The sequence below is a fragment of the Phocoena phocoena genome, chromosome 13 (assembly GCF_963924675.1).
Source record: "Phocoena phocoena chromosome 13, mPhoPho1.1, whole genome shotgun sequence".
Classification (NCBI taxonomy): domain Eukaryota; kingdom Metazoa; phylum Chordata; class Mammalia; order Artiodactyla; family Phocoenidae; genus Phocoena; species Phocoena phocoena.
This window is the reverse complement of record NC_089231.1, coordinates 67,366,702-67,390,232: the sequence shown is the minus strand read 5'-3', so window position 1 is coordinate 67,390,232 and position 23,531 is coordinate 67,366,702. Positions and strand designations below refer to the sequence as shown.

The following is a 23,531-nucleotide window of genomic DNA, read 5'->3' as shown; positions in this document are numbered from 1 at the left end:
ACCCTCAGTAAATGGGAGCTTCCTGCCTCCCTCCTGACAGGGGCAGTGGAGGAAGAGGACACACTGAGGGCAGAAAGAAGCTTCTAGCACCTGGGCGATGTGAAAGCAGTCTTTTGATCCTCACTGCAAAGACTAAGGGGTAACATGGACTCAGTGACCCCCACCAATAAAGAGCAGGGTCAGGGTAGGGGGTGCGCAGGGGAAGGAGAGCAGCCGCCACGGTGGGCCCAGTGAGGACACCTGAGGCAAGGAAGGAGTCAGAGGCCAGGGTTCTGGCTCAGGCTCACAAAGGCAGGCAGGGACCACCCAGCTGTGAACCTGGGCATGGGGACATTAAGGATCCAAGAAAATCAGCCCCCCTTTCACTGTGGAACGCCTCACCTTCAGGAAACACAAGTCAGAAAGGGTTTCTCTAAATCCAGGAGGTTGGATCCCCAGGAGGCCACTGAAGGCAGGGCAAGGCTTCACCCAGCCAGAGAGCGGGACACCCCAAGCCAGCCCTGGCTTTCCCAAGCCTGTCCCTTGGGGCCAGGGCACTGATGCCGCCAGGCACACCAGGCCTGCAGTAGTCCAGTTTTCCTCACGAAGCCTCCAGCCTGTCCTGAGCCACCCTGCCTGTGAAGGACAGGCACTAAGACCTCGCTGAGGAGTTCTGGGTGTGGGGGTGGGATGGGGGATGCTCTTGGCTTTCTATGACAGTTTTCCCTGGTCAGGAGGCCAACAAGTAGAGCACCTCAGTTTACAGAGAAAAGTCAAGAAGAGCTGTGTATGTAGCTGAACTGGCATGGCCACAGGCTGCCCAACTCTTGCTTCTGTGGAGCCCGGGGCCTCACTGAGGGAGCCTGGGCTGTCTGGACTGGGCCCCTCCCAGCTGAGAGCCAGCCCTCAGGTGTGCTCCCTGAGGCAGGGGGCGGACCTGTCACAGCCCGGCTCCTCTCTGCATCCATTCAGTAGCTCACAGGTCTGTAGGTCAGACGTCCTGGCCCTGTGTGGGTGGGTTCTCTGCTCAGGGCCTTACAAGGCTGAAATCAAAGCATCTGCCAGGGGCTTCCCTGGTGGCGCAGTGGTTAAGAATCCACCTGCCAATGCAGAGGACACAGGTTCGAGCCCTGGTCCGGGAACATCCCACATGCCGCGGAGCAACTAAGCCCTACTGAGCCTGTGCTCTGGAGCCCAAGAGCCACAACTACTGATCCTGCATGCCACAACTACTGAATCCTGCACACCTAGAGCCCGTGCTCCACAACGAGAAGCCACCACAGTGAGGAGCCCGCGCACCACAACCAAGAGTAGCCCCCACTCACCGCAATTACAGAAAGCCCACGCACAGCAACAAAGACCCAATGCAGCCAAAAATAAAAAATAAATAAAATTTAAAAAGCATCTGCCTTTCTTTTGCAAGGGTGTGGGGCAGAATCCAGGCTCATTCTGATTGTGGGCAGAATTCTGGTTCTTGCAGCTGTCGAACTGGTGTCCATTTCCTTGCTGGTCGCTGTCGAGGCTACTCTGGGCTCTCAGAGGCCATCCAGCTTCTTGCCACATGGCCCCTCCATCTTCAAGTCGGCAACAGAATTTCTCAGGCATTGAATCCCCTCCATGGTTCAAATTTCTGAATTCCTCTCCTTCCACCAGCTGGAGAAAACTCTCTACTTTTAATGGGCTCACGTGGTTAGGTCAGGCCCACTTGGATGCTTTCCCATATTAAGGTCAACTGTGCCATACAACAACCTAATCATGGGAGTGAAACCCATCAGCGTCATAGTGCCAGGATCACATAAGGCGTGTCCATGAGGGCTGGGGGAATCTTGGGGGCCATTTTAGAATCTGCCTCCCATGGGCAGTAGACTCCAGGGCGACTTATCTTAAAACATCCACACAAATTTTACATCTTATGTTAAAATATATCCATGTTTAATATTAAATCTCCCGTACCCCAAATCTAAAAAAACAGATGCCCCTGTAAGATGTACCACATTTATCCTGTGGCTTCAAGTATCCTGGTCAGCAACCTGTAACCCCACAGAGAAGCACAGGACTAGATGGTTTCTAAGGCCTCTGGTTCCAGCCAGGCCCCAGAAGGGAGCCCAGCTGGACAGGCCATGGGACCTGCAGCTGCCGGTACCCAAGGACCGAGGGTTAGCAGGCAATGGAAGGGCCGCTAGGTTTAACATCATAGCCTTCAAGATGTGTCATGGAACATGGTCAGGTTAGAGTGCCCCCAAGGCCAGATAGCTCCTCTCCCAACCCACCCCCAATAAATAAGCACAAAACCTGGCCACTGCAGCCTCAGGCCCCAGGGATGCCCTGACAGGCAGGCCAGAGAGCTCCCAGAGCCCTGGGAACAGCAGCACTGCCCACACCCTCTTCCCCAGGTCCCTGGCCAGAGTCCTGGGAGCTGTCTGAGTGGAAGGCAGGCACACCCCAGGATGGCAGAGAAAGGCCCCAAAGCAGCCTCTCTTCCTGCTGGGTCTGGGCCCTGCATCCTCAGCCTGGGGGCTGTCCATCCCAGTGTGGATGTCCCTCCATCCCAGTGTGGATGTGGTGGGCACCTTGCCCCTCAGCAGGGGAGGCCCCTATCCCTCCTTCCACCCATAGGGTTTTCTGTCCTGTTCCCCCTGCCATCTTGTTTCAGGCACCCAGGGCCCAGGGCCAGGATGCAGGTGGAGGGATGCAGAGATCCCACATGCAGAGATCCAGCTGGGGCAGCTAATCATCTGAGTAGCGGTTCCCTGCAGGAGAGGAGAAAAAATATCAGGGAGGGAGGTGTCAGGTGGGAACCAGGTGGAGACGGTCAAGGGCCCCCACCCTTGGTGCTCACCCAGGACGTTGAATTTGCACAGCGGGCAGGTCTGCTGGATCATCAGCCAGGGGTCCACACAGTCTCGGTGAAACTCATGCTTACAGGGCAGCACCCGGAGCCACTGCAGGGTCGGGGAGAGGGCTCAGGCCTCCAGTGGGGGTCACAGGCCCCACGCCCACACCTGAGCTGGAGAAGTGAAACCCCTGTGACCTGCCCCACCCCCATGCTGCTTTCCATAGGTCTGGTGGAGCTGGGTGAAGGCCTGGTTGGGGTACTTCTCAGGTCTCTTGGGAGCAGGGTAGGGGGCATCACGTGTCAGCCGAAGGCTGGCCTCTGCCCAGGGCACTAACTTGCTTGTTGCAGAAATAGTCCAGACACACAGCGCAGGTCTCAGCACCAGGCTCCGGGGGGTCCTGTGCCGCCCGGCCCAGCCGGCAACGCCGGGTCTTGAGGGACGCCAGCCTCTGCACCACCTGGCGCTTGAGCAGGTCCACCTGTGGGGTAAGGGCACACAGTTCCCGAGGGCTGGGGACACCAGGGCTCCCGAGGGCCCCCGAGGGCTGGCTCCCACCTGGCCTCGGGGCTCCCGCTGGCTCTGCCGGGACGCCTGCCGCTGAGCCTGGACCACGAGGCCTGTGCACAGGAGCATGGCCACCAGCAGGATGGTGTTCCACAGCTGTTGCAGGGGCTTCTGGGGAGAAGAGCAGGGTGTCAGGGCACCGGAGCCACCCCACCCTCTTTACCCAGTAAATCCACCCCAAGGACCAGGCAGATGAGGTCCATGGGCACCATGACCCCAGAGGCGCCAGGCTTCCTCTTCTGAAGCTGCTGTCCCCCACCCCCGCCCCGTGCTCTCTCAGGGGCTGCCCCAGATTCACCCTACATCAGTGCTCAGCCCAGGCCAATCCTGGGCAACAAACCTGGTATTTGTGCACTCACAGAAGCATCTACTGGCAGCCTCACAGACTCCCCAGCCCAGGACCCCCATCCCTACCCAGCACTCCTCCTGGTCTGCTTTCCTGGCTGCCATCACCCACCCACCCACGCCCATCCAGGCTGAGCATTCACAGCCTGAGAGGGCGCTAGTCCCTAGGCCCTGTCTCCTCACTCCCTAGAGGCCCCACACGCCCCTCCTCTCCTCCCCACTCTGCTGCTCTTCAGGTGCCCTGCTCAGGCCTCACCCACCCAGGTCCCACCCACAGTCACAGGGATCTCACCTGCAAACCCGATTACACAGCACCCCTACTTGACCCTTCCCTCTGATGCTCCCCTCCCGCCTCCTCCGCATTCCCCATCCTCAAGAGGAAACCCAAACTCTTCTACCAGGGGGCCCTCAAGGCCCTTGATCTCCACCCCTCCCCCCTCCCTCATCCCATGCTCCCTGCCCCTCCCACGTCTGTGCCTTTCCACACTGTTCCAGGTCTTGGGAACTAATGCTCTTCTTCCACGCTCCCTCCCTTGGCTTATGGCTTTGGACACCTCTTGCTCTGGAAGCTCTCCCTGACCAACCCTGCCAGGCAAATGTTCCCCCCTCACCTCCCCTGCCACCCTCCTCATACCCACTCTGCCCTCAGCGGTCCTCCAGCTCCCGCTGGTGGGAGGGAACCACGTCTGAGGTACCTCACTTCGCCTCTGAGAGGCCCTCAGGGGGACACACTGACCTAGACTGAACTGCCTCCAAATCCAGTGCGGCAGACAGGCTGTGACCACTCAACAGCTGGCTCAGGAGGTGACACAGCGGAGGAAACAAGACCCAGCCGCTAACCCACCAGCACACGGGCCTGCAGACGTGTCACAACTAAAAAATGCATTCGTTTAAAAGTTTTCTGCCTTGGGCTTCCCTGGAGGCGCAGTGGTTGAGAGTCCGCCTGCCGATGCAGGGGACACGGGTTCGTGCCCTGGTCTGGGAAGATCCCACATGCTGCGGAGCGGCTGGGCCTGTGAGCCATGGCCGCTGGGCCTGCGCGTCCGGAGCCTGTGCTCCACAACGGGAGAGGCCACAACAGTGAGAGGCCCGCGTACAGCAAAAAAAAAAAAAAAAAAAGTTTTCTGCCACCGTGTTCTTCCCCAGCCAGTGCTGAAGTTCAACTGCCAACACGTGGTGGGAGAGGGGCTGAGAAATGATTTGATGGGCAAGGTGCTGTTAGGGTCACAAGATGTTGCTTTAGTTCAGGGTGGAAGCACTCTGGGGGCCACTGCCAAGAGGGGTCTGTGAGCCCCAGCTTCACACTCTGTCCCACCCTCACCCCCTGGCTTGTGTCCGTGTCCCCTTTCGTCCATGGAGGGATGGTGACACCTGCTCAGGAAGCTCTCCCGAAGCCCCTAGGCTGAGCTCAGGCGCCTTCACCATGCCTGGAGGGCCATGCCCCTCACCAGCTCAGTAATCACCCCAGCAGGTGACAGTGTCTCTGGCCTAGTTCCTCCCCTGATAGGGCCACATGAGCCCAGGGCTGGAGCTGCCCTGTCCTCACACCCCCTGCCATGCTGAGCCAGGCTGACACGTGGCAGGACTCGCACGACCTTTACTGTAAGCTCTCTGGGGCAGAACCTGGAGCTCTGTGCTTTGGAGCGGCCAGTGAGTTCTGGGTGGGCCGAGGGTGTGGCTGGCCTGGAGCTCTACTGGAGGCCAGAGACCCCATCTCCCCAGGCTCGGTGCATCTTGGGGACTCCCAGGTGAGGAGGGAGGGCAGAGGTGGGCCTTGTCCATCAGAGCAGTAGGACATGGTCATCAGACTTTTCTGATACATGGTGACTACAGCTCTGGATGCCCAGAGGCTGGAGGAGTGGTGACTGGGCCCTGGGGCTGAGAGCTGGCCCTGGCTATCCTTCAGACACCTCAGCTACTGTGGGCTCCCAACACCTGTACTGGGCCACCCCGGCCAGCAGCAAGGCCAAGGCTGTTCAGCGTTGCCCTCACAACCAGCCAGCCTGACCTGACCTACAGTACACGCCCACCTCCTGGCCTCTTGGGCACGCTCCCAGCCTGATCCTCTCTGAGCTCCAGGCTTTCTGCCCGCACCTCCTCCCAGTCTCTCATCTGACAGCCCCTCACCAAATGCCTGCCCCTCCCAGAAGTCCATGTGGGCTGCCCTCCAGGGGGAGAGAGGGCGGGCTCTCTCCTCTTCCAGAAAGCACTTCCTTCCACTCCCGCAGCCTCACTCCCCGCTCCCTCTGCAGAACTGCAGTTCACGCTGCTCAAGCGAAATTGTGCTCTGGGCTGCCTCCGTGTAAGTTCCTCTTCTCTGCCCGTCTTTGAGGCCTTGAACGGCAGAGCCCGGGTCTTCCAAGGCCTTTTGTACCCTCCATAGCCCTTCTCACGGACCCCCAAGTGTCCTAGAATATCAGAACAGTCACCTTTGGTGACTGTTGACTTATTCGAGCACTCATAACAATAAAGGTACTGTTGGGGAGCAGCTACCCATCTGCTCAGTGCCCGCCGTGAGATTTACACACACGATCTCAACAATCTTGTGGCCGTGTGCTATACCTGTTCACAAATGAGGAACGTGAGACCAGAGGTTAAACACGCGGCCTAACATTGCTCAGCTAAGGTTTCAGAGCCTCATTCCAAGTCTGCCTGACTTGAAGCTGCCTTGCACGGCTCCCCATCCACCAAGGCATGCTGGAGGCTGCGCATCAGGAGAGCGGGGAAAACCTGCCCTGCAGAGTGGGGATTTGAGAAATGCTTGCAGACACAATACCTTTGACCCTCTCTATGCCAAGCACTGGGAAAGCCAGAGACAAATAAAACACAGCCTGGCCTTCGGGAGACAAAGTCACAGTCCCCAACGGTCACACAGGATGGGCTGTCCTAAGAGGCCTATGAGGGGGCTTCCCTGGTGGCGCAGTGGTTGAGAATCCACCTGCCAATGCAGGGGACACGGGTTCTATCCCTGGTCTGGGAAGATCACACATGCCGCGGAGCAGCTAAGCCCATGTGCCACAACTATCGAGCCTGTGCTCTAGAGCCTGTGAGCCACAACTACTGAGCCCACGCACCACAACTACTGACCCACATGCCTAGAGCCCATGCTCCACAATAACAGAAGCCACGACAATGAGAAGCCCGCGCACCACAACGAAGAGTAGCCCCAGCTCGCCGCAACTAGAGAAAGCCCACGCACAGCAACAAAGACCCAATGCAGCCAGAAATAAATAAATTAAATTAATAAATTTCTTTTAAAAATTAAAAAAGAATTTAAAAAAATAAAAATAAAAGCAGTAAAAAAAATAAAATAAAAATAAAAGCAGTAGGGGGGTTGGGGGCCCAATGTGAGGGAGGCTTTCCGAAGAAGGCAGGAGGATGAGAGTTGTGAGGGCTCTGGCTGGACTGGGACATACAGAGCTGGAGAAAGAGGATGTCCGAGCCTACAGACAAGCCCCGGTGGCAGGAGACCGGGGCGTGAGTGGAGACCGGTAAATGGCACAGAGTGGCTGGAGTGTAGGGAGAAGACTAGGAAAAAAACAGGGTGAGTGATCAGGAGAGCTGTGAAAGCCAGGTAAGAAGTCTGAATTTCTTTCTGCAGGTGATAGGGAATCAAAGAGGGCTTCTGAGAGGGACAGGGACGTGACAACAGCAGCAGCTAAAGCTGACTGTGCATGACCCCGGGTCAGGCACCACACGGAGCACCCACCCAGCCCCTGAACCCTCACAGCAGCCCTGGGAGGTGCAAGGGGTGGTCCTCCCCACCAGGGCAGAAAGACGCCACAGGACTGGAGACAAGTCATGTGTGTGGTCCCCCCACCCCCACCTCTTCTCTCCAGGCACTCACCTGCTCCTGGGCCCGACTGCCTCCCAGGCACACCAAGTCCTGCCATCCTCCGTAGCTGTCCTTGGAGAGGCCGCAGGTGGTCCACAGGGTCAGCTTCCACTCGATGTTGGCTGACAGGGACTCTCCGCTGGTGATCTCAGCTGTGGCCTGGGTCCTCCTGAGAGGGGAGGCCAAGGGGGCCAGACAGAAGGGCTCTTGGGAGGAGAGGCCCGGACCCACTCACCCCAGCCTTGTGGGAAAAGGATACCCCTGAGTATCACCCCACAGCCCTTCTGCTTTGGCCCCCACGCCTTTCCCAGCCAGTGGTTTTTCTAGTTCTCATAACAGCCGGCCAAGGAGGCCCTCAAGCACAGGGAAGAGTCAATCAGGAATCTGGCTTCCTCCTTGCTGGAGCCAATCACCTCCACCTATAGAGCCCACAGAATCATCTCCTTCTAGTCCTCTCACCCGTTTTTCAGACTAGGAGGCTACAGTCTCAGACTAACAGAGAAGGCCCTGGTCCCAGGACCCCTGAGCCCACGACAAAGCCAAGGACCCTAGCACCCAAGCCCAGTCCTTTGAGCCCAAATCCCAACTCACTGCAGCAGTGCCTCCAACAGCTTGGTGACATTGGAAGAATAATGGAGGACAATCACCGGCCTGAGCAGAAGTTGGGATATGTCCAGCTGTAGGGGGACAGGGAGGTCAGCCAGGCCGGGTCACCCATTCCCCAGCCTATGTGCCCCAAAAGCCTGATCCGGTTTACCTCTCGGACCACGTTGTGGTTCAAGATGAGGAGAAGCAAGGCAGAGGCTCCCAGGAAGAGCGCCCTCCGCATCTGCAGGACAGAGGCAGAGGCTAGCACACACCCTGCCCACACACCTGTCTCACCACCTGTGGTCATAGTTGTTCTCAGCTCCTGGCTCTGCGGTTAGCATTTCCTCTGGACAGATCAGCTATAAGCTCCCTGAGATCAAGGGCAAAAACCCTTATTCCTCTCACCTTCCCCCCAGATGCTCTGTGGGACCCAAATAATACTGTGCTTTCCCTGGTCCAAGCAAGGCAGGCTTGCCCACCGACTCGCAGCAGGAACTCCCCACTGTATACTCTCAGAGTCTGGTTGAGCTTCCTGACTCTCTCGAGCCTCCTCCCACCTCTCTGCTGCCAACCACACTGACTCCAGTCTACCCCTGGGGTCCCTTGCCCCAGCCAGGCCCAGGGCTTCTCTGGAAGCTCCTTAGGGGCCCACCTGGTAGTCTGGTTCTAGCAGTTGCCTTGAAAACCCTTCCTCCAGCCCCCTTTCCACATACACCCCCTGCACCTGCTGAACCAGAGCCTTAGGATAGGCCTGTGGGCCGCTGTCCTGACTCTCCTGGTGAACCTGGGCCTCCTGCTCCTTGCCCACGTATGCCACTGCAATCCAGTCTTCTACGGGCACCTCCTGCTCCGCATCCACGATGTCCACCTGTGGGGCGAGGGGCCATGGTAGAAAGAGGAGGGGGAGGAAGGGGGATCACTCACACAAGCGATGCAAGGCCAGGGTTTGGGAATGAGTCTGGAGGGGAGGGCATCTGATCTCAGGTTCTGGAAGCCGGAATGCTGGGGGCCTGGGCAGCCTGGGGAAGGGGCGCTGGGCTGACTGGGCTTGGTCCAGGATGAAGGCTGGATCTGGGTGCAGGGTCTACGGCGGGGCGGGGGCCATATGGCTCAGCGGCGCTCACCAGCAGCAGACGGCCACCCAGAGGGAGCGCCGGGTCGGCCTCGGGGCCAATCCTGACGCCCTCCAGCAACAGAGCGTCCTCCCGAGGCAGCCTCACGTCCACCCGCACGGCGCGGGCCCCGCCCCGCCCCGCCCTGGCAGTGGGCTCGCTGCCGTCCGCCGCGGCCCCGGGCCCCGCCAGGCCCAGCCAGAATGGCAGCAGAGGCAACAGCAGCAGCAGTGGCGACGGCTGCGGCGGAGGAGGCGGCGGCGGCGACCTCGGCGTGGGGCGAGCGGCGGGGCCCATGGCCGGACACAGGGGCGCCGGGGGTCCTGGGAGCGTGGGGAAGCGGAGGGAGCCAGGCCGCAGCCGGACGGGGCGGGACGCCGGGAGGGGCGGGGGCGGGGGCGTGGCCGGACGGGGAGGAGCGCCGGGAGGCGGGGTGGGCTCGCGGCGGCTCCCGCACCCAGACCCGGCCGCGCGCGCCCCCTGGTGGCCGTGGAGAACACAGGCGCCGGCGGTCAGCGGGGCTGCAGCCGGGCGGAGCCCAGGTCAACTAGCAGAGGTGGGAAGTCAGAGGAGGCGCTCCCAGCTTTCGGTTGTCAGACGGCGGAGACCAGAGGAAGGGAGACCGACGGAGATAGTTGGAAGATAGTTGGCGACTTGGGGAGCCGGAGGCACGATCGGGCCCCAGAAGGGCAGCAACGAGGAACTTCTGGGGGTCTGGACGCTAGCCCTTGCTCTGGAGCCACCCGACGGTCACACGGTTGGCCTGGTTCTCCATTTCTCCACCAGACTGAACTCTAGAGACTGGCCTGACAGGTGTTCGGGGGGTGGGGAGGGGCGAGATTGAGGCAGGGGTCCTGGAGGGGCAGAGAGAGGGGCCAGGGACCCCCAGCTAACACAGTTCCACAGTGGGGCCCAGAGGCTGGGTCTTCAGGCCTTGAAACGGGCACGATAGAAGACCAGCACTGTCTCACCCCCAACAAGTCATGTCTGATGCCCACCGGAATGTGAAAGTTCCATGGACGGTTCTAAAATTCATCCTTCTCTCCCAGGGGTTGCTGCTGCTAGGAGCTGGCTCAGTCTGAAAACTTTTAAAAAATTGTATTGTGATAAAAGGGCAAAGGCCTGAGGAGCCATGACACTCTTTCCCCCAATATTTTATTATGAAAAATTTCAAGCATGCATAAAAATGGAAAGAATTTTACAGGGAACACTTGTATAACCACCAAAGTTGAACTATCAAGATGCTCCTGAAGAATAAGATGGAGAGAATAAGACAGTCTGATACCAGCCTGAAGTCAGACAAATAGGGCATCAAACGCAGAAGCCAGAAACTGACCCGCACACAAAAGCATGGCTGTGTGCGAAGAAGCGTTGCATTTGAGGAGAGGGGAGGAGGCAGTAGGATGGACTGTTTGATAAATTGTGCTAAGGAAATGGGTTACCATAAGGAAAATAAATGGTACTAGACTCCTACTGCACATCATACACAATCAATTCCATGTGGATTAAAGACCTAAATATGAAAAATAATACCTTAAACATTTTTAGAAAAAAAAATAGGAGAATATCTTGGTTACTTCAAGGTCAAGAGAGATTTTTTTTTTCTTACAACTTTATGGAGATATAATTGACATACAGCACTGTATAAGTTTAAAGGGCTACAGCATCATGATTTGACTTACGTACATTATGAAATTATCATAAGTTTAGTGAACATCCATCGTCTCAGATAGATACAAAATTAAAGAAATGGAGGACTTCCCTGGTGGCATAGTGGTTAAGAATCTGCCTGCCAATGCAGGGGACACGGGTTCGAGCCCTGGTCCGGGAAGATCCCACATGCCACGGAGCAGCTAAGCCCGTGTGCCGCAACTACTGACCTTGCACTCTAGAGCGTGCGAGCCACAACTACTGAGTCCGCATGCTACAACTACTGAAGCCTGCGTACCTGGAGCCCATGCTCCACAACAAGAGAAGCCACCGCGTTTTTTTGTTGTTTATTTTTTTGCGGTACGCGGGCCTCTCACTTCTGTGGCCTCTCCCACTGCAGAGCACAGGCTCTGGACGCACAGGCTCAGCAGCCATGGCTCACAGGCCCATCCGCTCCGCGGCATGTGGGACGCGGGATCCTCCCGGACCGGGGCACGAACCCATGTCCCCTGCATCGGCAGGCGGACTCCCAACCACTGCACTACCAAGGAAGCCCTATAACTGGAAGTTTGTAGTACCTTTTGACTGCCTTTATCCAATTCCCCCTCCCCCAGGAGAGATTTCTTACTACATAAAAGCAGATTATAAAGGAAAATATTGAAAAAAATTCATCCACAATAAAAAATGAAAAACTCTGTTAACCCAAACATTGTAATAAAGCGGCAGGGAAAGCCACCAAATGAGAAAAGGTATTTGCAACCAAATGATTCATACGCAGAATATACAAATACATAGATATGGGCACAAGATACAAATAGGCATTTGCTGAAAGAGGAAACAAGAATGGTCAATAAATATGAAAAGATGCTCAACCTAATCATTAATAGAGAGATACAAATTAAGGTCTTATGAGAGATCAACTGGCAAAAATTTGAAGTCTGACAGTGCCAAGTGCTGGTAGGAATGTGGATCTGTACACTGCTGATGGGCGTACAGCCTGGTTGTGCTGGTACAGGACAGCCACGCTGGTAATAATTGTATATCAAATAAAACTGAAGTTGCACACTCTCAGGAACTCCACTCCTGGGTACACTGTGCACTCTAGAATAGTGGTTCTCAACACAGACTGAACATTAGAATCATTTAAGGATCTTCTAAAAACTACTGATGCCCAACCTCTACTCCAAATCAACTGAATTGTTATCTCTGGAGGTGGGGCCTTTGTTGTTGGAAATGCTAAAAAGCTTGCACACCAGGTGACTCTGCTGGCTGAGAACCATTCCCTGGGCATGTGCAGAACATCCCTATTTGAATAGTAAAAGACTGAAAACAGCCTGACTCACAATCACGAAAGAGATAAATCGTGATATCTTCATGTGTAGCATACAATGCAATAGAGAAAAATGAATGGACTAGGTATGTGTATCACCATGGATGATCCTAACAGAATGCTTAGCTCAAAAAGCAAGTCTCCAAATAATACATGCTATTTAAGTTCAAAAAAATCGACTTTAGGTCCACATACAAAAATCAGTTGTGTTTCCATACACCAGCAATGAATAATCCTAAAAGGAAATTAAGACAACAATTCTACTTACAATAGTATTCAAAAGAATAAAAACATCTGGGAGAGACTTCCCTGGCAGTCCAGTGGTCAAGACGCCGGGCATGGGTTCCATCCCAGGTTGGGGAACTAAGATTCCCACGTGCTGTGCAACGCAGCCAAAACAAAAAGAATTACCATCTGATCCACTTCTGGGTATATCCAAAAGAATTGAAGGCAGGGACTCAAACAAGTGTTTGTACACCAGCATTCATAGCAGCATTACTCACAATAGCCAAAATATGAAAACAACTGTTACTGAACCAGGTTCGTTTTGCCCGTTGCACAAGCCGAAACGCCGGGACACTGAGGTTTGCAGCAAAGAAAGGGTTTATTCATAAGACAGCCAAGTGAGGAGATAGGAGAACAAGTCTCAAGTCTGCCTCCCTGAAGGCAAGGGGCTCCGGGGTATTTATGGGATGAAGATAAAGCAAGCAGAGCGGTCTGAGGCATGGGGAGTGTGGGGAGCGTAGGGAAAGGCGATTGGAAAAAGGGGCGGTAATCTTCATTCTGCACAGGCGTAACTGAACTACAGGTCTCTGCACGTTCACAGCACAATCTGAGGGTGGAATTTTGGCCCTCTGACATCAAAAGGTCACCAAGCAGGCACTCTAGCATGCCCAGTTGGAGGGTCAGTGGTCCTATCCAGTCTTAACCAGCTCACCTCGAACTAGGCACAGCTGACTCTAAGTTTCTGGAAAACAACTTGGGCAAATCTTATTGTTTAGGCCACTGCTGCTTGGAGAACATGCATCTTAAAATGACCTTGATTAGTGAAGGCAGGTGAAATGGATTTGACTCATTACCCACAGTTTTGCAACCAAAATGTCCATCAGTGGATAAATGGGTAAACAAATTTTGATATGTCCATAAGCTGGAATATTATTTAGTCATAAATAGGAATGAGGTGCTGACATCCATGACAACATGGATGAATCTTGAAAACATTTTGCTAAGTGAAAGTAGCCATACACAAAAGGCCACGTATTATTGTATGATGTGTCCAGAATAGGTAAATCCATAGAGATGGAAAGCAGATTGGTGGCTGAGGAGAAGGGAAAATGACAAATGACTGCTTCACAGGTACGGGGTTTCCTTCTGGGGTGACGAAAATGTTTTGGAACTGGATAGAGGTGCTCGTTGCCCAACGTTGTGAATGTACTCAATACCACTGATTTTCTTACTTTAAAATGATTCATTTTATGCTGTGTGAAACTCACCTCAATGGCAAAAGAAACCGGAGGACTGTCTGTATTTTTAATGAATGCATTCACTTGTAACAAAACTCTAAAAATATCAGGCAAATGAGAAACACAAAGTTCAGTTCACCAGTGTGGGATGTAATTGGGGAGGGACACCCTCCCCAGCGGACTCGGTGTTCTGCTTTTTAAGTCACATGACTGTTCGTTATATCATTCTTCTTTGTATAGGTTACTAACATTATTTTGTATGTCCTAAGTTGCAAAATGCACGGGGGAGGCCCCTTGGTGTCCACGGAGAGTCTTGCTTCTCTGGTTCTGTGAATGTCCCAACCCCTCTGTCAGCCCCAATGACAAGGTTGCAAGGACACACCCTGTAATTAGCCAGGCCATTGGCTCCACTGTCTCCCTGTCCCTGTTCCCACCACTTTCTCCCTACCCCCCTCAGGCAGGGGGTCCTTGCTGCCCCCCAACACACACACACTTACCAGATAGAGATCCCAGCTCACACCCGTCCCCCACCTAGAACGTATCTCTTCTTCCCCACAAATGTCCACATCCCAGCCTTCCGTCAGTGGGAGCCTGAGGGCTGCTGTAAACTTGGTGAGTGACCAGTGTTACCCTGCAGTCTGTCCTCCCATGGGGTAACCCTGGTGATCCTGGAAGAGACAAAGACTTGAGGATACAGTCTCATTGTGGGAGGGTGTAGCCCAGGCCAGCCCAGCCCAGCCCAGGCCCTTCTGCTGCTGGGTGGGGTGGGGTTGGGGGCGGTAGAGGAGCAGTAGAGATCAGCCTTGCTGCTGATGGGAGAGTAAGCCCAGGAACAGAAGCAGCAAAGGACCAGAGATTGACTACAGGGAGGTGAATGCCCAGAGAGGCCCTGCTTGGGAACAGAGCATCTAAAGACAAGAGAGACCAGGGCTTCCCTGGTGGCACAGTGGTTAAGAATCCGCCTGCCAATGCAGGGGACACGGGCTGGAGCCCTGGTCCGGGAAGATCCCACATGCTGTGGACCAACTAAGCCCATGCACCACAACTACTGAGCCTGCGCTCTAGAGCCCATGAACCACAACTACTGAGCCCATGAGCCACAACTACTGAAGCCCGTGCGCCTAGAGCCCGTGCTCCTCAACAAGAGAAGCCACCTAAATGAGAAGCCCGTGCACCACAACGAAGAGTAGCCCCTGCTCACTGCAACTAGAGAAAGCCTGCATGCAGCAACGAAGACCCAACGCAGCCAAAAATAGATAAATAAATTTATTAAAAATTAATAAATTAGAAAATAAAGACAAGAGACCACAGGGGAGGAAGGGATCCCAGCTGGGGGAGGAGGTGGGTCACGGGGCCTGGTGCTGACCCTCAGGCCACTCTACTCTCAGGGATGGATGGACAGGATGCTCAGCCCTGCAGACCCCTCCAGAGGAGCCAAACCCCCAAATCCTGGCTTGCTTCACTTCTGGGGCAGGGTAGGGAGCTGGTAGGGACAGAGCCATCAGTTTCTCAGCCTGTGCCTCCAGGCAAGCCGCTTCCCTTTTCTTGGCCTGTGTCCGCAACTGGGAGTTGGACTAAAAATTTGGGGGGTGGGTCTTTTCACCAGGCATGCTGTGATCCCAAGTGGCTTGTGTCTTGGAATACAAGGTTTCCTGGCTCTGGGCTGTGCTGTGAACTGTGTGGAGGAGGCCCCCCATCCCCCATCTTTCCTCATCCCCCCTAAAGTTGCAAGGGGACAGAGAAAGAAATGAAGCCATTAATGAAAGTGTAAGACATGGGGTGCCTTACCCCAAGCACTAATGGGGCAGGGGCAGGGAAATGGTTTAGACTTGGTACCAGGAACGTGATACGTGGTGAGGCTGGCACGAGCCCAGGGCTGCTCTTCCTCTGCTGTGAAACTAATTCTTCATTGTGTTTCCAGGCTGTGCATAAAATGGTCAAGCATCCCATGAGTCCACGGATGGTGGTGCTGGCAGAAGGATGAAGGGCAGGGAAGGCAAATCCATGTTCAGAATACAGGTCTGCTCCAGTGAGCATGAACCTCGGCCCCTGTGATGGAGGAGCGCCAATGTGATTGAGCTGCCACCAGGTGGCAGGCTAGTCCCCAGGGAATGGGGCCACACTGGGGCCCAATGTTGGTCTCTGCTGTTTTTACAAAGGGGCCTTGACGAAGGCAATGCCTTGCTCACAGGAATGTACCACCCATGGGGGTGTGAACTAAAAAGGCTGCCTGCCATATCAGTAAACAAAGGATGTTGCAGCCATCAAGCTACCACCACATTATAGCCACCCATCAGTGAGCCCTGAGGGAACTCAGGATGAGAAAACAAAGGATGCTGGCCCCATGTAGCTGAGGTGCATATCAAAGAAATGATTTCAGTGAGCCCAGACTCTTCCCATACACAGAAAAGTGCCACATTCCTTAACTTAAGATATCTGATTTTCTTATCTTAACAGGAATCTTTTGATGTTCTGACTACCTAGTCTTTGTTGCAAAAACTCCTATGTATCCTTGCTTCCCCACCTTCCTCTTCGGAACAGTTTCTCAGAATTATCTGAGATGATGTGTCCCGGGTTTAAGTCCTCAGATTTGGCTACCAAATAAAACATAGCTTGTAGGTTGTGCATTTTTTTTTTCAGTTGACAGGGGCTTCAAGCCCAGTTGTAGCAACAGAGGGCTAGGCTGGTGGGAGGACTGTATTTTCAGAACTCAGAGGTCCCTGAGATCTCTTCACCTTATAGGCACAAGCCGCAGAACACATAAGAAATCATCTTAGAAAAATCTTAGACTGTCCCTTGGTTGCCTGGTTTCATCATCACCTCCCTCTACTCACCCAGACGCCCAGCGAGGGGTGCTGACCCACCTGAGATCATACAGGGCAGGTGCAGATAAGGAATGTAAATGTGGTGTGGCAAGAGGAGGGGCTTCAGAGTAGAAGGTGTGTCAGGGTGGTCAGGATCCAGTCCTAAGGGGACAGAGTGAGAGTTGGGTCATGCCCACAAATGGATGTTGACCACCTGCGGGGTTCTAGGCACTGGGCATGTAGCCATGACTATGACCAGCAATGGCTCCTGCCCTTGAGAATAGATGGTCAACCATAACCATGTATTTCAGACCATGGTAAGTGCCACCTGAAGGAGATAAAAATAGCATTAGAGAGTGACCAGGGCTGGGGGCTGCTTCAGCTTCAGTGCCAGGGAAAGAAGGACTGTCCAAGAGCAGTGTAGTGAGGTTTAAGACCTGAATGGCAAAAATATCTGGGGGAAGAAGCAGGAAGTTCAAGTAAAACAGCTGATACATTTACTATGTTCCAGGTACTGTTCAAACGAATCGCATGAACTAGCTCGTTTAATCCCATCACCACCACATGAGGTAGTAAGATTGTCATTACCATCTGATGGAAGGGAAATTGAGGCACGGAGGTCAAGTAACCCCAGTAAGTGATGGACCCTGGACCTGAATGCAGGTGGTCTGGCTGCAGAGTCGGTGGGCTCACCCTGAGCTGTCCTGCTTCTCAAAGGCACTGGTCAGGAATGAAAAGTCTGGCTGTAGAATCTGGATTCTGTCTTGGGTGTGGGTAGAAATGACAACCCACTCCTCCCAGGGGAAGCCTCCAGGCTTGTGCCAGGTAGTGGCAGAGCCAGGGCAGAGTCTCCAGCACCCCTCCTGCCCTCCCCTCCCTTCTCCTCCTCACCCCTCCCCTCCAGGAGCCTTGAAATGTCTGCTCCCTGCCCCCAGCCTCTTGGTTCACAGCTAAGTGGGCCACCTCACTCTAAAGGGATTTGACTCCTGGAGAGAACTGGAGACTGGTGAGAAGGGGCTTAGGGATTAGACAATGATACCCGGGAAGGTAAGGGACTTAATTAGGGGGGTTCGGGTGTGGGAAGTGGGGCAGGGAGAGGATTTGTGTCTTTGCAAAGCCAGGGTAGACTGCGGAAGTGAGGAGGAAGTGGGCTCCTGGGGAGGAGCCAGGCGGGCTTGGTTTCTCATGTTCTGTTGTGCCTTCAGAAATAACACATAATAGATTATAGTACTGATAATCCCTCCCATTTGTGCACCCACCACTTTTCCAGCCATTATTTCGCTTGGAAATCTCACAGCAGCCCTGGGAGAGAGGCAAGGATTATTTTTCTCCCCAGGTGACAGGCACCCAGAGAAGGCAGGTAGGTGACTTTGCCACCGGAGGAGCTAGGGTTTGGCCGCAGGTCTCTTGGCTCCAGGTCCAGGTCTGCTGCCTCTGCTTTCACAACATCAGTGCAGGGGGAGAGGCAAGAGCAGGGAATCAAGAAGCTGCAGCAGAAGTCATCGGGAACTCAGGCTGCCACCTCCTAGACGGAAGTGCCTGAACACTTCTGGCCTCCTTGTTTGGGGGCGGGGGGTGGAGGGTCAGTGGGGGAAGCAGGAGGGAGAAAAAAACGTAAGGTAATAGACAGGTTGCCATCCTGTATTCTGGGCAACTAGGCAGGGCTGCAGCTGGAACCCGAGGGGCCTGCAAAGAGGGCTCCTTATCCTGCCCCCTCCCCTAGATATAACCCTCTCCCCAAGAGAGATCCACGTGTGTCCCTTCAACCTACAAAGGCACTCTCACCCACAGTCTGAACTTACCCTGGTGGATATTCTATTCTTGTTCAACATCAAGGATGCCTAGTCACGAGAAGAAGAAAGACCACCCACCTTGCTCAAACATCTCAGACTAGGCCCTCCCCACCACTCAGAGGTCCTTCCTGATGCCCGGCCCTCCTACAGCCACATCCCCCCACGCCCTGACTCATTATCTGGCCCCCACTGCCCCCTCACTTCTCCACAGCCTGATCTCAGTCTGGGCATGCCCCTCACCAATACTGTAAGTTCCCCGGGCATAGTTTTTGACTCCATGATTAGCACAGCGCTCAGTTAAATAAGTGCCGAATGAATGAACAAATGTATGAATGAATGAATGAACATTTGAATAAATGAATGAATGGTTCCCAGGTCTCCTGCTCCCTCCAATCTGGCAGAACCCTGCTCAGCTATCAGGTCTCTGGGAAACCAAGGATGATCCCATCCCCTGACTGGACGGGGACCCTCCCCTCTGCACCCCCTATGGCGGCACTGGCCACTCTGTACCGAATGGCCTTTGGCCTTGGCTGTCCCCCTGTGGACCAGGAACTCCTGGAGGGCAGGACCTGCTGGCCTCATCCTCTGAGGTGTCCCCATGCCTGGCCCCATGCCCGCTGCATAAGTGCTGGTGGAGCAAAGGCATGAAAGGTGCTCTAGCTTCAAGCTCCACTCAGGAGCCGAAGTCTGGGCTGCCTGGGTCGGGGGGAGGGGCAGGCACAGGAGTGGGTCCCTCACCACTGCTTCCTCATTCTGCTGCTGTCACCTCCACTGTCTGGGCCGTGTAGTCCTGGGTGGTGCAGATTTCTTTATTCCTTCCCCACTTTGCTGGAAAAAGACTTGAGGCAGCATGTGGGCAGGGCTGGGAGGAGGCTCAGAGTCAGGGCCTTTCTGCATGGCCACCCACAAGTACAAGGGCTTTCCAGAGAGTTCCAGCTACCCCAGCCTCCTGGAAGTAGAGTGTTCTGCAAATATTTGTTGAAGAGTTTAAAGGACTGTTCTCTCTGACTCTCAAATCTCCGTGCCAATCTCTGCACCACCCCTTCCCCGTTGGCACCACAGAATCAGAAGGCAGGGCACCCAGGGGCCTCCAACCTCCTGGTCAATGCCCTTGTTTTAGAGAAGAGTCATCCAAGGCCCAGGTCAAGGGCAGATGGCCCCAAGGAGGCCCCCTGCTGAATAGTCACTGCAGCACATTCACTGAGGAACATGGTCTAGGGACTTCCCTGGTGGTCTGGTGGGTAAGACTCTGCAGTCCTAATGCAGGGGGCCCCAGTTCGATCCCTGGTCGGGGAACTAGATCCCACATGCGTGCTGCAACAAAGGATCCTGCATGCCACAACGAAGATCCTGTGTTCCACAACTAGGACCTGGTGCAGAGAAAATAAATAAACAAACAAATGAATAAATAGTTAAAAAAAAAAAAAAAAAGAATGTGGTCTAAAGCCCAGGCTCTGGACTCCCAGTCCAGCACTCCTGCCTGTGTTCAGAGCCGCCTCCCAGAGGATCCTCAAGCCCTGGGCACTACCTCCCAAGACTAGAACTGTTACCCAATATGCCTCCTAAATCTCTGGGTTCCAGCGGTCTTCTTTCAGCTGTCCACATGCCATGCCCGGCAGGGTATACTCAGAACAGCACACCCATCACAGAGCTGGCAGGTGGCAGGGCCTGGATCTCGCCTCCGGCCTGCCTGATCTGTGAGGCTGGGCTCTTTCTCTTGGGCCAGGCTGTTGCCTGACAGTCACCACTACAAGACAAAGTAGTCAGTGTCAAGGCCAAGAGAGAGGGGCTACTGGTTGGCAGAGGTCATGCTGGGTTGGGTGGATCAGGGAGAAGTTCCTGGAAACATCCCTGGATCAGGCTTTGAAGGCCAGGGAGGATCTGGCAGGAGGAAACAGGAGAGGGAAGCAGCTCTGAAGAGGCAGGAGGGCAGAAGTGCATCTGAGGAGCAGCTTGGAGCTTCTCTGACTGAAATTAAAGTGTGCAGTGGGGAGAAGTGGCAGTCAAGGCCACAAGGGATGCTGGGATGAGCTCGGGGTGGGCCTTGAATGCAAGTCAGTAAGGTTGGGCTGACTCCTGAAGGAACTAGGGAACCATTGCAGATTCTTGAGTAGGGGAGCAACATACCTAACAGGGAGGGAGAATTGCCAGACCAGGATTGGGGGGATAGAGAAAAGGTGGGGATGTGGAGGAGGGAGTTCTCTTAGTAACCAGCCTGGAGGAGTTTAATTATAGATAATAAATATAAAATAAATAAATAAATATATAATCCAGATTTTGATTCTAGGATTTATTTGATCAGATTAGCCGCTCCATAGTGGGCTGGAGATAGGTAAGTTTCAGTGGCCAAAGGAGAAGCAGGCAGCCCCAGGGCCTGGGAAGGGCAGACTGGAGGAAGGGTACTTCATTTAGGCCTTTATAGTGGGTAAATCCAGATTTCTTGGGAGAGGGGGCTTGTTTGGGGCTGGGGACTGTTTCCTGTTGGGTGAATGTTTTCCTTGTGCTTTCCTGGGAAGCCTCTGCAGGCAGTTCCCAGGCTAGTCCAAACCCCAGCCCGTGGGCACCTGGGAGCATTTGGCCTAGAAGCCCGAGACTTGGGTTCAAGTCACAACTGCAGGCACTCTCACATGACTGCCTCTCTCCCTCAGATTCCTCAAGAAGTCACCTGACCTACCTACCTTAGGGGGTCACCATGGTCTTAGATGACAAGCTAGGTCTGAAAGTGTCTTGTAGACTGTAAAGTGCTGAACCAACCTAAGCAGTTGTTCTATTTTCCTTTGAGTAGGTCCTTCACTGAAAAGAACATCTTGCCCCTGGAAGGGTCTAAAAGAAAGATCTCAGCCAGGCACGCAAGGAAGTTGGCTGTGCCCTGCCCTGAGCCAAAGCTGATGGGTCTGTAACCAGGGCAGGACTGCTAGGACTGCCTGAAAATGCTTCACAGGGGTGGAGCGGGGGCCTCTCAGACACCAGGCTGGACCCAAGACCCTCACTCTGTGCCTGGCTGCAGACCTCCATGGTGGAGGCCTCGCCAGGTGCAGAGCGAAGTCCTCCCAAGTGTCTTTAATGGGCCTGCTGTAGCCTGCCTCTGCCTTCTAACCCAGAGAGCCAGGGGCGGTCTGCTTTCCACTCTCCTGGAGTGCAGAGTACAGAGGTGGCAGGGGTTTTGCTCTGGGAGGTGTGATGCTCACAGGCTCCTAGGCCTCGCTCTGCATGAATTCCAGGCAGTAAGAGGAGGGCGCGACTCAGCACCTTCCACGGGCCAGGCACCCCGCAAAGTTCTCCACATCTGTCACGCCACTAACGACTTTAGGCAGGCCATGGCCTCTTTGGGCCTGTTTCCACGGCTGTTAAGTGAGGTGAGCTGCTTGATCCCTGAATGATCTATGTTTGAGTCTCTTTCCCAGGGCTCCCCCAGGACCTAGCTCTGTGCCTATGGGAGTGTTTCTTACATTCATTCATCCATTCGGCATTCATTTATTGAACAGCCCCTGAGTGCAGGATGCTGTGGTGGGGGGAGGGGCTAGTGGGGATTCAGGGGTGAGTAAACAGGGTCCTGTGCCCAAGGACCTCATGGTCTAGCCGGGCAGATGCTCCTAAGCAGGGCCACATCAAGGTCCTGCTGGTCCTCCTGGCACAATCCTTCTCTCCCCTCCTCTCTGGTTGTAGCCATGCTTCCTACCTACCACCAGAACTTTGCTCATGCCTTTGTGCCAGCAGGGAATGAATGAATCTCCTTTCCATTTCCTTCCCATGCCAGATTTTTAGGGCCCAGTCCAATGTTGTTCCCTCCATGAAGCCTTCTAGGATTATTCCAACCCAAAGCAAATTCTCCCCCCTTAAGCTCCCAGGTACTTGCCGGCTGTCTTTGGGACATTTATCTCGTCCTTGCATTCTAGTCGATGGTGCCTGTGTCTTACCTTTGGGAGTGCAGGATGGCATCCGACTCATTTCGGGATCCCCAGAACAGCACCTAGGGCCTGGCACGCAGGAGGAAAGAATGGCCAAGGCATGTGACCAGCTGCTACACTGGAGGTAGGATTAGAGTAGGGGAGGGGGGAACCCAGACAGAGAGGGAGGGCTGGTGAGCTCAGAAAGTAGGAAATGGCTTCATTGTATGGGGAAGGGGCATGGCAGGACAGTCAGATGGCATCTGTCCCGCAAATCAGACTTGCAGCTAGCTACATGGGAACCCACAGCTCTGGCCCCTGGCTGTGAGTTGGGGGGGGAAGCAGATAAGCTGATAGAAGGCCTGCTTTCACTGGGCCATCGCTTTCACTGTGGCTTCCTCCACGTCCACCCTGCATCTCCACCCCGAGGCTGAAGCCTGGCCAGGCAGGCAGCAAAGGGAAGCTCTGCAGAGCGGACAAAGGAGTGGTCACATAGGGGAACCCTGTGCTAGGCACTGCCCTGAGTGCAGGGCAAGCTATGTACATTAGCTTGCTTTATCCTCTCATGCTGACTCAGGGTCCAGATCATCCAAATCCATTTAGTGAATGAAGAAGCTTGGATTCAGAGAGGTGAAGTTGCTCCCTGAAGTCTCATAAAAACAAGGGGAAGATTTAGGATTCAAACCCAGGTCTTCTGATTCCCACAGAGGAAGCAATCCTCCATGCCAGCTGAGGGTGCCAGCACCTTATGAGCCTCTCAGAGAGCTGCGAAGGTCAGAAGCAGAGGACAGGGCTCTTGGTGGGAAGATGGGGTCTGGGCTTCCTTACCCCCCCTCAGCCTGCCTGCCCCGAAGGGGGAGGGGAAAGGCTGTTAACACTGAAAGGCCCCAAGCTGGGTTTGCAGCAGTGGTCCAAAATCCATGGCAGGACAGGAGGAGGGCAGGGGCCCCAGAGAGAAAAGGCCAATGCCACTGTCCTGCAGGCAGGGCGATGGCTAGACTTAGGGGTCCCCTAGTCCCCTACAGAGGCATCAGTCAAGCTTCCTCTCGTATTGGAGGGAGAGGTCCTGCACCGTGGGGACCTGATCTTAGAAGAGCTCATTAGATAGCACCTAGTTGGGGACAGTAAGGCCTAGAGAGTTCAGGTGTCTCCTCCAAGGTCACTAAGGGTGAGCTAAGAGTAAATTGGGGACTGGAACCCAGACTTCCCGTCCTTCTCATGTCTACCGGCCTCGGCCCGGGTGGGCACTCCTGCTCGCCTCCTGCTCAGGTCTCCGCTTCAGGAGGGCGGAGGGTACCCGCGTCAGACGCTCCTGCGCCCAGCGCATCTCTCCCTACTCCGCCC

The 23,531-nt window shown here is 54.6% G+C and overlaps 1 protein-coding gene across 1 annotated transcript; it reads right to left on the bottom strand.

Annotated features, from left to right (window-relative positions):
* Positions 1-2,706: 2,706 nt before the first annotated feature.
* Positions 2,707-9,557, bottom strand: RNF215 (ring finger protein 215). Its single transcript, XM_065890535.1, has 9 exons — positions 9,273-9,557; positions 8,873-9,016; positions 8,318-8,389; positions 8,152-8,237; positions 7,573-7,729; positions 3,372-3,491; positions 3,151-3,294; positions 2,819-2,921; positions 2,707-2,729 (listed from the first exon to the last, which is right to left on the bottom strand). Exons 1-9 carry the CDS (start codon positions 9,555-9,557, stop codon positions 2,707-2,709), a joined length of 1,134 nt encoding a protein of 377 aa, XP_065746607.1.
* Positions 9,558-23,531: the final 13,974 nt, after the last annotated feature.